Below are 14,037 nucleotides of genomic sequence, written 5' to 3' on the forward strand. Positions count from 1 at the left end.
CCAATGACTTGAGCTCCTTTCTCTTTTTTTTCATACATTTCTAGCAAAAACCCATCCCTGACTGTCCCCAGCTGATCTATCTATATTTGCCTACAGTGATTACCAAGGGCAGTTAGAGATAGCCATGCAACAGGAAAGATTAGCTTCTTCATGATTTAGTGACTCAAATGGCCTCAACACAGTTCATAGTAGGGCTTAGAGATTCTGTGATGTTCTTACCAACTCTCTTTCACCCACAGTGATCATTTAAAAACTCCTCCTCTCCCCAAAGCTTCAAGCTTCCCACTTGCTCACTCACTCTCATTCTCAGCATCACTTACTTCACCGAACAAGTAGGAGGCCTATGCCAGGAACTCCTTCACCTTCCCACTACCAAATGTAAAATCCTATTACTTCTGCAGGTACCTGTCCCGCCCTTTTTTTTTTCTTACAGTAGAGGTGCTATGTGTCTTCCTGCTTGAGGCCAATTCTCCCTTGTGACCTTGGGAATCTACTCCCACTGTTTTCAACATTTCACACTGTTTTCTCTTTTCTGTCATATAAATTTAACCCCACCTGTTTAATGAATTACTTCCATCAATATTGAAATATATTCAAGCCCTCTTACTTGTTCAGAAAAAATTCCTTGTCCTCATGTTCTCTTCTAGTCACTGCCGCATCTTTCTCCTTCCATTTTCCTCCTGGGGGTTGGTTATTCCCATGAGCTGCATTTCCTTACATCCTACTTCTTCCTTCACAGGCTCTTACAAGTTTGTTATCTCATAATCTCACCAGGTTAACACTTCCAGAGATACCAGTGTATCCATTTAACGGTTTTAGTTCTTATCTTTCTTGCTCTCTTAGCCTCAGTTGACCTTGTTGATCTTCATTTCCTCTTTGAAATACCATCTCCCTTTGACTTTTTGGGACATTATGCTCTCCTAGTTTCTTCTCCAACGTCTTGTCACTTCTTCTCAGCCTTCTTCATTCAGACATTAAGTGTTGCTTCCCTGAGGCTCTGTCCCAGTCTCTCTTCTCACTTCTGTTCTCTTGACCTTAGTGATACCACCAAGGCCACGACTTTCTTAAAAGCCCATATGTGCCACAGGATATTTGCACATGGTGTATTCTTTACATAGCATATTCCCTCAAGCCCTCCCCCAAGTCATTATGGAAAGAATCTTCTACTCATCCTTCACATCCAGACTTAGGTACCACTTTTCTCAGGAAACCTTTTATAACCTCCTTGTGGTAACTCTGCAACACTAGTTGCAATTATAATTTACATTTATTTACATGATTTGTTAAGTGACAAGCTTTCCCATTGGAAGTAAGCTCCATAATGGCAGACACAATTCCTATTTTTATTATAATTTTACCTCTAGCACTTTATAATAAATTCTGAGTACATAGTAGGTACGTAATAAAGAAGAATGGAATAAAATAACTGAATGGATAAACATTTTGAATAATGCATCTATGGAGTATCAAGATGGGAATTTCCCACATGTGGTTAAATACATGATTTTGAAACTCAGGAGAAAGGTCTGGACTAGAGAGATGAACTCAGAGTCTAATTGCTTGTGAGTGGTAATGAAGCCATGATGGCTACAAGATTTCTCAGGGAATGTTTATGGAGAGAAAGAAAAAGAGGGGAAAGAACAAGAATCTTGGGACATTCACATTAAATGAATTCAAGCAGAGAATGATTCATCAAAGGAGGCAGAGGTTGTATATGCTGTCCACATACTGCAGATTTTCCTTGGAAGTCCTAATTTTAATATTCTGCCCTTTCAGCTGACATATTTCACAACCTAATTTTTGGCTCAGAAAAGAGGGCATCTATAAAACAAATATAAATCTAATTTTAACACTTGGTTTATTAATTAATAATGATATAATTGTATTAATGTGTATAGTGATTGATAAGATTGACTTAGTTCCTCACTATGATTATTGCTGGTAATAGTATCCTTTTTAAATGGCTAGTATACATAGCAATTACAGTTTTTATAATTTTAAAATTATAGTTTAAAATATTTTTGAACTATGTTTCTAAAAGCTTGCCTAGATGTAAATGATCTGTTTAATCTTTGTTTTTTAGCCTGAAAGTACTTTACTGATTATTTGTGAGGATGGCTATGTTCTTGAAGCTCCGTTTCCAGCTATAAAGGAGGACAAGGGGGACCATGATGTAGTTTCCTATGAAATCAAAGACATGTGTTTAAAATATTTCCATTTCACAAGTGTCAAATCTAAGATTCTGGTATGAAATATCCTTGAAGCATTCTCTTCTAATTATTTTCTTTCTTGTGACATAAAACAGCCAGTGTTAAGTGCTAGGAAAATATGAAGAAGAAGATACAAACTTTTAATATAAGGAGCTTATCTGGTAGAAAGTAGCTAACTGTATTAGAAGGAGGTAATGAATAGATACTAAAATCACAGCGCAAAGAAAAGAATTTTAGGGGCATGCAGAGGAAAGAATATTTGGTTCTGATGGAAGGATGAGAGGAGGTCAAGGATGACTTTATTGAGCAGACATTTAGTATTTAATGAAAGGGAAGGATTTTGAGAGGTTAAAAATGGGAAGGCAATAAAAGCTGGGAGAACATCCCGAGGGAAGGCAGAATTGCAAGAGTTTTGTTGTTTTCAAGAAATGAAGACTGGGCCATGAAACAGAGGGATGCAGTTTGTGGAGGAGTTTGACAGGAGTCTGTGACCACCACAAAGGACCCCTTAAATTCTAGCCAAGATGTTTTATTTCTTAGGCCACTGGAATAAATTGTTAAAAGGGTGGGGTTTTTTTTGTATTTTTTAATTTAATTTTTAATTGGAGGATAATTACAATATTGTGATGGTTTCTCCCATACATCAGCTATAGGTATACATATGTCCCCTCCCTCTAGGACCTCCCTCCCACTTCCCTCCCCATCCCATCTCTCTAGGTTGTCACAGAACATGGGCATAGGCTGTTTATTTTACATAAAGGACAGACCAAGGGATGCCAAGGGAACATTTCATGCAAAGATGGGCTCAATAAAGGACAGAAATGGTAGGAACCTGACAGAAGCAGGAGATATTAAGAAGAGGTGGCAAGAATACACAGAAGAACTATACAAAAAAGATCTTCATGACCCAGTTAATCACAATGGTGTGATAACTTGCTTAGAGCTAGACATTCTGGAATGTGAAGTCAAGTGGGCCTTAGGAAGCATCACTATGAACAAAGCTAGTGGAGGTGATGGAGTTCCAGTTGAGCTGTTTCAAATCCTAAAAGATGATGCTGTCAAAGTGCTGCACTCTATATGCCAGCAAATTTGGAAAACTCAGCAGTGGCCACAGGACTGGAAAAGGTCAGTTTTCATTCCAATCCCAAAGAAAGGCAATGCCAAAGAATGCTCAAACTACCACACAATTGCACTCATCTCACACGCTAGTAAAGTAATGCTCAAAATTCTCCAAGCCAGGCTTCAGCAATACATGAACTGTGAACTTCCAGATGTTCAAGCTGGTTTTAGAAAAGGCAGAGGAACCAGAGATCAAATTGCCAACATCCACCGGATCATCAAAAAAGCAAGAGAGTTCCAGAAAAAAGTCTATTTCTGCTTTATTGACTATGCCAAAGCCTTTGACTGTGTGGATCACAATAAACTGTGGAAAATTCTGAAAGGGATAGGAATACCAGGTCACCTGACCTGCCTCTTGAGAAACCTGTATGCAGGCCAGGAAGCAACAGTTAGAACTGGACATGGAACAACAGACTGGTTCCAGATAGGAAAAGAAATACATCAAGGCTGTATATGGTCACCCTGCTTATTTAATTTATATGCAGAGTACATCATGAGAAACGCTGGGCTGGAGGAAGCACAAGCTGGAATCAAGATTGCCGGGAGAAATATCAATCACCTCAGATATGCAGATGACACCACCCTTGTGGCAGAAAGTGAAGAGGAACTAAAGAGCCTCTTGATGAAAGTGAAAGAGGAAAGTGAAAAAGTTGGCATAAAGCTCAACATTCAGAAAACGAAGATCATGGCATTTGGTCCCATCACTTCATGGCAAATAGATGGGGAAACAGTGGAAACAGTGTCAGACTTTATTTTTGGGGGCTCCAAAATCACTGCAGATGGTGATTGCAGCCATGAAATTAAAAGACGCTTACTCCTTGGAAGGAAAGTTATGACCAGCCTAAACAGCATATTAAAAGCAGAAACATTACTTTGCCAACAAAGGTCCATCTAATCAAGGCTTTGGTTTTTCCATTAGTCATGTATGGATGTGAGAGTTGGATTATAAGGAAAGCTGAGCACAGAGGAATTGATGCTTTTGAACTGTGGTGTTGGAGAAGACTCTTGAGAGTCCCTTGGACTGCAAGGAGATCCAACCAGTCCATCCTAAAGGAGATCAGTCCTGGGTGTTCATTGGAAGGTCTAATGTTGAAGCTGAAACTCCAATACTTTGGCCATCTGATGTGAAGAACTGACTCATATGAAAAGACCCTGATGCTGGGAAAGATTGAGGGCAGGAGAAGGGGACAACAGAGGCTGAGATGGTTGGATGGCATCACCGACTCAATGGACATGAGTTTGAGTAGGCTCTGGGAGTTGGTGTTGGACAGGGAGGCCTGGCGTGCTGCAGCTCATGGGGCTGCAAAGACTCAGACACGACTGAGCGACTAAACTGAACTGAAAGGACAGACTTTTGGACACAGTGGGGAAGGGAGACGGTGGGATGATTTGAGAGAGTAGCATTGAAACACATATATTGTCAGTTTTTGAGGAGAGGATTGATATGATGGGTCATATAAATTTGGAAGTTAATTCTACAGGGTAAACAATAAAAAGGTGAAAGATGGGAGGTCAGGATGCTAGTGTTAGGGGGTTTTTGCAATACCCAGCTGATACAGGCTAAGGATCGGAGAAGGCAATGGCACCCCACTCCAGTACTCTTGCCTGGAAAATCCCATGGATGGAGGAGCCTGGTAGGCTGCAGTCCTTGCGATCGCACAGGGTCGGACATGACTGAAGTTACTTAGTAGTAGCAGCAGTAGCAGAGGCTAAGGATATAAATCACTTTGCCACCAAAGATAAGTCACCTTCTTTTACAGACTATTTCAATCCACAGAATTCATGGGTTGACAATTATAGCTGTGAGAAAATTTTTACTTAGCTTCTCTATTAGGAAAATAAGGCAAAATAATTTCTATAAAATGGGATCAAATTCATGTTGATGTATGAGGAAATCAAACCAATACTGTAAACCAATTATCAATCAATCTAAATAAATATTATAAAACAAAAAACCAGGATCAGTGGGAGTTGTGCAGAAAGTCATTCCAAAGATTTTAAAAATTTAATGGTAAAGATATATTCCCAAATTGATAATAATTAAAAAGAAATTTTATCTTTAAATTATGAAAGTATGATATCACATTTACAGGAGACTTGGAAAATACAGAACAAGGTTACATATAGTTCTACCATATATTAGAATTATTTTTTTAAATAGATAAGAGTTTTATCAATATCAAACTCAAAAATTAATAGAATGAATATATATAGAAGTAGAAGGATACAGTAGACCTGGAAAGCACTGTGAACCAATTCAACATAATTAAAATTTATACAATTTTCACACAGTAGTAGGATACTAATTCTGTTCAATTTCCCATAGACTATAAACTAGCAGACTCTGGAACATATCCAGGGACATAAAACAAGGTATAAAAATTTCATGGTCTAAAGGTATTGAAATCATACAAAGTCTATTCTCTTATCAAATTGATAATAATTTTTAAATGACAAATTTTTAAATACTTGTTGCATTAGAGCTATGAATTTTCCTAGGGCTGTATCTTCTATTTTCTAATAGTGTGAATGAATGAATTACAGTTTTTTCTTAAATCCCTTCATCTCTTTTGCTAAAGAGGTTAATAGAAATTGAAAGGAGAAAGAAACAAAAGGAGCTGAAGGAGAAGGAAAAGCAAGAAAGAAGGAAAAGGCTAGAAACAGAGATGGGTGAAGATGCGGAAAAGGAACTCCAGGAAGAAGGGGGGGAGGAGGAGGAGGAGGAGGAAGAGGAGCCCTTACCTGAAATCTTTATTCCTTCAACCCCCTGTCACATCCTCTGTGGATTTTACTCTGAGCCAGGAAAGTTCTGGATTTCTTTGGTGAGTAATAATGTAATAAATTTTTATCTCAGTCCTAATCCAATATATGTATTATTTTCTATCACATTCTTAATTCCTTACTCCGTGCTAAGACTTCAGTTGTTGTCTACTATTGAAGGCTTGGATTTTGATAAATGAATGTGTTAGTTTTTTTTAATATCATCTCAAAATCTTTTATATGTCTGTCTACTATATTTTTTATCTATGACAATCACACATGTTTCAGAAGGTCAAAGGGAAGAAAAATCAAAGATAGAAGGGCAAAGAGCTAAGAGGTTTTCCAAGTGAGTCTGTCATTTTAAAATTTTGAGTATGATGGCAGCACAATCCACTGGACTTGCTTACCTTTCATTACCTACAACTATGCTATGTAGCCACATGGAAATCTGGGTAAATGGCTGTTTTTATTAATAGGTAATCACAGTACCACCATCAAAGAAATTGGGACTTGGCTAATAAGGAAGCACAGAAAAATCGGAGACAGATTCCTGGGAATGTTACCAGAGTGTGACAATTACGTCTCCTAAATACATATTTTTGACTCTAATAAGATATTTTATTGATCTATTGCAAAGCAAGATTTCCTTCACTATATAATAAATTTGTCACAAATTCACATAGAAATATATGTGAAAGGGTGCGGTCTTAAGATGGTGGAGGAATAGGATGGGGAGACCACTTTCTCCCCCACAAATTCATCGAAAGAATATTTGAACGCTGAGCAAATTCCACAAAACAACTTCTGAATTCCAGCAGAGGATATCAGGCACCCAGAAAGGCAGCTCATTGTCTTTGGAAGGAGGTAGGACAAAATATAAAAGATAAAAAGAGAGACAAAAGAGGTAGGGACGGAGATCCATCCCAGGAAGGGAGTATAAAAAAGAGAGAAGTTTCCAAACACCAGGGAACACTCTTACCAGCGGTCTGTGGCAAGCCTTGGAATCTCAGAGGGCAACGTAACCAGGAGGAAAAATAAATAAATAAATATTTAAACCCCACAGATTACGTGCCTAAAGGCAACTCCCAGTGGAGAAAGAGCCCAAACACTCACTTCCACCACTAGCGAGCGGGGTCTGGACAGGGAGGTGCGGGCTGCATTGCTTAGGGTAAGGACTGGGCCTGAATGCCCCAAGGGCAATCTGAGGGAACTAACTTGAGATAGCAACCCAGACTGTGGGATAGCTATCCTGCGAAAAGCCCTAACCTAGAAGAAATAAAAGAGTCAATATATAATGAAAATGCAACAAATGAGATAAAAAACACTCAGGAGGGAACCAACAGTAGAATAATGGAGGCAGAAGATAGGATACATGAGGTAGAAGATAGAATGGTAGAAATAAATGAAGTAGAGAGGAAAAAAGAAAAAAGAATTAAAAGAAATGAGGACAATCTCAGAGACCTCCAGGACAGTGTTAAAAACCCCAACATTCGAATCATAGGAGTCCCAGAAGAAGAAGACAAAAAGAAAGACCATGAGAAAATACTTCAGATAATACTTGAAAACTTCCCTAAAATGGGGAAGGAAATAGTCACCCAAGTCCAAGAAACCCAGAGAGTCCCAAATAGGATAAACCCAAGGCGGAACACCCCAAGACACATATTAATCAAATTAACAAAGATCAAACACAAAGAACAAATATTAAAAGCAGCAAGGGAAAAACAACAAATAACACACAAGGGGATTCCCATAAGGATAACAGCTGATCTTTCAATAGAAACCCCTCAGCACAGAAGGGAATGGCAGGACATACTTAAAGTGATGAAAGAGAAAAAACCTACAGCCCAGATTACTGTACCCAGCAAGGATCTCATTCAAATATGAAGGAGAAATGAAAAGCTTTACAGACAAACAAAAGCTGAGAGAATTCAGCACCACCAAACCAGCTCTCCAACAAGTGCTAAAGGATATTTTCTAGACAGGAAACACAAAAAGGGTGTATAAACTCAAACCCAAAACAATAAAGTAAATGGCAATGGGATCATACTTATCAATAATTACCTTAAATGTAAGTGGGTTGAATGCCCCAACCAAAATATAAAGACTGGCTCAATGGATACAAAAACAAGACCCCTATATTTGTTGTCTACAAGAGACCCACCTCAAAACAAGAGACACATACAGACTGAAAGTGAAGGGCTGGAAAAAGATATTCCACACAAATAGAGACCAAAAGAAACCAGGAGTAGCAATACTCACATCAGATAAAATAGACTTTAAAATAAAGGCTGTGAAAAGAGACAAAGAAAGGGACTACATAATGATCAAAGATCAATCCAAGAAGAAAATATAACAATTATAAATATATATGCAGCCAACATAGCACCACAATATGTAAGGCAAATGCTAACAAGTATGAAAGGGAAAATTAACAATAACACAATAAATAGTGGGAGACTTTAATACCCCACTCACACCTATGGATAGATCAACTAAATAGAAAATTAACAAGGAAACACAAACTTTAAATGATACAATAGACCAGTTAGACCTACTTGATATCTATAGGACATTTCACCCCAAAACAATGAATTTCACCTTTTTCTCAAGTGCACATGGAACCTTCTCCAGGATAGATCACATCCTGGGCGATAAATCTAGCCTTGGTAAATTCAAAAACACTGAAATCATTCCAAGCATCTTTTCTGACCACAGTGCAATAAGATTAGATGTCAATTACAGGAGAAAAACTATTAAAAATTCCAACATGGAGGCTGAACAACATGTTGCTGAATAATCAGCAAATCACAGAAGAAATCAAAAAAGAAATCAAAATACACATAGAAATGAATGAAAATGAAAACACAACAACCCAAAACCTATGGCACACTGTAAAAGCAATGCTAAGGGGAAGGTTCATAGCAATACAAGCTTACCTCAAGAAACAAAAAAGTCAAATAAATAACCTAACTTCACACCTAAAGCAACTAGAAAGGAAAGAAATGAAGAACCCCAGGGTTAGTAGAAGGAAAAAAATCTTAAAAATAAGGGCAGAAATAAATGCAAAAGAAACGAAAGAGACCATAGCAAAAATCAACAAAGCCAAAAGCTGGTTCTTTGAGAAGATAAATAAAATTGACAAACCATTAGCCAGACTCATCAAGAAACAAAGGGAGAAGAATCAAATCAACAAAATTAAAAATGAAAATGGAGAGATTACAACAGACAACACAGAAATACAAAGGCTCATAAGAGACTACTATCAGCAATTATATGCCAATAAAATAGACAACGTGGAAGAAATGGACAAATTCTTAGAAAAGTACAACTTTCCAAAACTAAACCACAAAGAAATAGAAAATCTTAACAGACCATCACAAGCACAGAAATTGAAACTGTAATCAGAAATCTTCTAGCAAACAAAAGCCCAGGACCAGACAGCTTCACAGCTGACTTCTACCAAAAATTTAGAGAAGAGCTAACACCTATCCTACTCAAACTCTTCCAGAAAATTACAGAGGAAGGTAAACTTCCAAACTCATTCTATGAGGCCACCATCACCCTAATACCAAAACCTGACAAAGATGCCACAAAAAAAGAAAACTACAGGCCAATATCACTGATGAACATAGATGCAAAAATCCTTAACAAAATTCTAGCAAACAGAATCCAACAACATATTAAAAAGATCATACATCATGACCAAGTGGGCTTTATCCCAGGGATGCAAGTATTCTTCAATATCTGCAAATCAATCAATGTAATACCTCACATTAACAAATTGAAAGATAAAACCATATGATTATCTCAATAGATGCAGAGAAAGCCTTTGACAATATTCAACATCCATTTATGATAAAAACCCTCCAGAAAGCAGGAATAGAAGGAACATACCTCAACATAATAAAAGCTATATATGACAAACCCACAGCAAACGTTATCCTCCATGGTGAAAAATTGAAAGCATTTTCCCTAAAGTCAGGAACAAGACAAGGGTGCCCACTCTCACCACTACTGGAAGTTTTGGCCACAGCAATCAGAAGAGAAAAAGAAATAAAAGGAATCCAGATTGGAAAAGAAGGAGTAAAACTCTCACTGTTTGCAGATGACATGATCCTCTACATAGAAAACCCTAAAGACTCCACCAGAAAGTTACTAGAGCTAATCAATGAATATAGTAAAGTTGTAGGATATAAAATTAACACAAAGAAATCCCTTGCATTCCTATCCACTAACTGAGAAAACAGAAAGAGAAATTAAGGAAACAACCCCATTCACCATTACAACGTAAAGAATAACATACTTAGGAATATATCTACCTAAAGAAACAAAAGACCTATATATAGAAAACTATGAAACACTGAGGAAAGAAATCAAAGAGGACACAAATAGATGGAGAAATATACCATGTTCATGGATTGGAAGAATCAATATAGTGAAAATGAGTATACTACCCAAAGCAATTTACAGATTCAATGCAATCCTTATCCAGCTACCAATGGTATTTTTCACAGAACTAGAACAAATAATTTCACAATTTGTATGGAAATGCAAAAAACCTCAGATAGCCAAAGCAATGGAACTGGAGGAATCAATCTGCCTGACTATACTACAAAGCCACAGTCATCAAGACAGTATGGTACTGGCACAAAGACAGAAATATAGATCAATGGAACAAAATAGAAAGCCCAGAGATAAATCCACACATCTACAGACACCTTATGTTTAACAAAGGAGGCAAGAATATACAATGGAGAAAAGACAGTCTCTTTAATAAGTGGTGCTAGGAAAACTGGTCAACCACTTGTAAAAGAATGAAACTAGAACACTTTCTAACACCATACACAAAATGGAACTCAAAATGGATTAAAGATCTAATGTAAGACCAGAAACTATAAAACTCCTAGAGGAGAACATAGGCAAAACACTCTCCGACATAAATCACAGCAGAATCCTCTATGACCCACCTCCCAGAGTATTGGAAATAAAAGCAAAAAAACAAGTGGGACCTAATTAAACTTAAAAGCTTTTGTGCAACAAAGGAAACTATAAGCAAGGTGAAAAGACAACCTTCAGAATGGGAGAAAATAATAGTAAATGAAGCAACTGACAAACAACTAATCTCAAAAATATACAAGCAACTCCTGCAGCTCAATTCCAGAAAAATAAATGACCCAATCAAAAAATGGGCCAAAGAACTAAACAGACATTTCTCCAAAGAAGACATACAGATGGTTAACAAACACATGAAAAGATGCTTAACATCACTAATTATCAGAAAAATGCAAATCAAAACCATGATGAGGTACCATTTCATGCCAGTCAGAATGGCTGCTATCCAAAAGTCTACAAGCAATAAATGCTGGAGAGGGTGTGGAGAAAAGGAAACCCTCTTACGCTGTTGGTGGGAATGCAAACTAGTACAGCCACTATGGAGAACAGTGTGGAGATTCCTTAAAAAACTAGAAATAGAACTACCATATGACCCAGCAATCCCCCTGCTGGGCATACACACTGAGGAAACCAGAGTTGAAAGAGACATGTGTACCCCAATGTTCATCACAGCACTGTTTATAATAGCCAGGACATGGAAGCAACCTAGATGTCCATCAGCAGATGAATGGATAAGAAACTGTGGTACATATACACAGTGGAATATTACTCAGCCATTAAAAAGAATACATTTGAATCAGTTCTAATGAGGTGGATGAAACTGGAACCAATTATACAGAGTGAAGTAAGCCAGAAAGAAAAACACCAATACAGTATATTAACGCATATCTATGGAATTTAGAAAGATGGTAATGATGACCCTATATGTGAGACAGCAAAAGAGACATAGATGTAAAGAACAGACTTTTGGACTCTGTGGGAGAAGGCAAGGGTGGGATGCTTTGGGAGAATGGCATTGAAACATGTATATTATCACATGTGAAATGAATTGCCAGTCCAGGTTCGATGCATGAGACAGGGTGCTCAGGGCTGGTGCACTGGGATGACCCAGAGGGATCAGATGGGAAGGGAGGTGAGAGGGGGGTTCAGGATGGGGAACACATGTACACCTGTGGTGGATTCATGTCATTGTATGGCGAAGCCACTACAATATTGTAAAGTAATTAGCCTCCAATTAAAATAAATAAATTTATATTAAAAAAAGAAATATATGTGAAAGATTACCACTAGGTTGTAAATGGTCTCAGATCCTTGGCCAGGCCAGAGTACTGCCTATCTAAGGACTGTTGTTGTAAGGAGTGATGAGAGTTCATGCGACTCCTCTTCAACATTTCTTATAAATATGTCTTTGATAGCAATTTTTTAAGGAGGCAAGCAGCAAGAAGGATGGAAAGTAGTGATGAAGGCACCTTAAGATTCCATGTATTAGTGCTTGACCCTTTGTTTTCTGTGCTTTATAAAACAATTTTTGATGGATTCTGTTGTGTGGGGTTCAAGGGGTAAAGAGATAAATAGGACATGCTCCTGCCCTCTGGAAGCTTCCTCATATCAGGAAGGGTACAGAAACAACTGTAGTAGAATAGAGTTCTAGTGTCTTGAAACATGCAATAGTTACTAATTATCTAACAAACATATTTAATGCTTATTAGCTTTAGGGTTGCCAGATATTACATGGGACATGCTTATACTAAACTTGCTGATTATCTGAAATTCAAATTTAGCCATGAACCCTGGATTTAAAGTTTTTTTCCCTAGTTTTACTGAGATATAATTAACATGCAACTCTGTATAATTTAAGGTACATAGCATAGTGATTTGACTTGCATGTATCATAAATGATTACCATAAGTTCATTTAATGTTTATTCTGTTTTCTATTTGCAAAAATCTGGAAACCTGATTATTCTATACCATGCACCATTCTAAGTGACCACTTTATAAAATAAGTGCTCTTAATAATTTGTATTTTACATAAGAAAAAACCATGGCAGGGAGAGGTTAGGTAACTTATTTGCAGTCATATAATTAGAGGTGGAACAGAATCTGGACTCAGGCAGTCTGGGTCCAAACTCTTAACCATTAAACTACACCAGCAAACAAGGTTAAGGTATGGTTCAGAGACAGTGACACTAACCCTGTTTGACCCATTTGCCAGCTCTGTGCCTGGACCACACAGATGCTGTAGAAAACCAGCCTTGTTTTGAAGCCGTGACCACCATTCTCATATCTCACAGTGCTCACACTGTAGGCTGGTTCCACTTTCCCACTTTCCAAATGATCACTAATTCTCCCATCAGTCATTTTCACCTTCCCTCAATTTCTAGTCATAACCTTACCTCACCTTTTCTTTTCTTTTTGTTTCTGTTTTGTTGTTTCTGGTTGCACTGTGTGGCTTTCGGGATCTTAGATCCCCTATCAGGAATTCAAGCCAGGCCCTGGCGGTGAAAGCACTGAGTCCTAACCACTGGACTGCCAGGGAATTCCCATCTCACATTTCACTGAGAAAATAAAAACAATCAGATGGAATTTCCTTATCTAGTCTTAGATCTCATGTTCTGTGGTGATCCATACAAGTTTGTCTGCTACTGTTAACAATTGGTGATTCATCTGTTACAACTTTCCAAGGACACTCTTCCAAATGGCCTCTTGATCCCATCTCCTCTAACTTTCTCAAAGGTTTTACTTCTGAAATAAATGAGCTGGTCTCCTGTATCCTCAATCTCTCTTTGTTTACTCACTTCTTATCATCAGCACATAAACATGCTCCTAATACTTATCAGCTTAAAATTTTTTCTTTAACATCCTTTCTTCTCATCCATTGCTCCTTTATAGGAAAACTTCTCGAAAGAGTTGTGTGTAATCACTGGCTTCATTTCTTCATCTCCTATTTGGTCTTTAACCCATTCCAGTTGGGTTTTTATCTTCACAATTTCACATCATCAAAGATTTCCATACTGTAAAGCTCAGTGGCCACTTCTCTGTCCATTTGGCCTCTC

At 37.7% G+C, this 14,037-nt stretch overlaps 1 protein-coding gene across 2 annotated transcripts in view; it reads left to right on the plus strand.

The window, feature by feature from the left end:
- CFAP44 (cilia and flagella associated protein 44) overlaps positions 1-14,037 on the plus strand; it is a 127,848-nt gene that overhangs the window by 45,400 nt on the left and 68,411 nt on the right. For both annotated transcript variants that reach the window (XM_040223868.1, XM_040223858.1), the window contains exons 16-17: positions 2,084-2,245; positions 5,909-6,151. In XM_040223868.1, coding sequence (XP_040079802.1) covers positions 2,084-2,245; positions 5,909-6,151 — 405 coding nt within the window. The remainder of the gene's footprint in view (positions 1-2,083; positions 2,246-5,908; positions 6,152-14,037) is intronic.

Source organism: Oryx dammah, unplaced genomic scaffold (genome assembly GCF_014754425.2).
Source record: "Oryx dammah isolate SB20612 unplaced genomic scaffold, SCBI_Odam_1.1 HiC_scaffold_2, whole genome shotgun sequence".
NCBI classification, from domain to species: Eukaryota; Metazoa; Chordata; class Mammalia; order Artiodactyla; family Bovidae; genus Oryx; species Oryx dammah.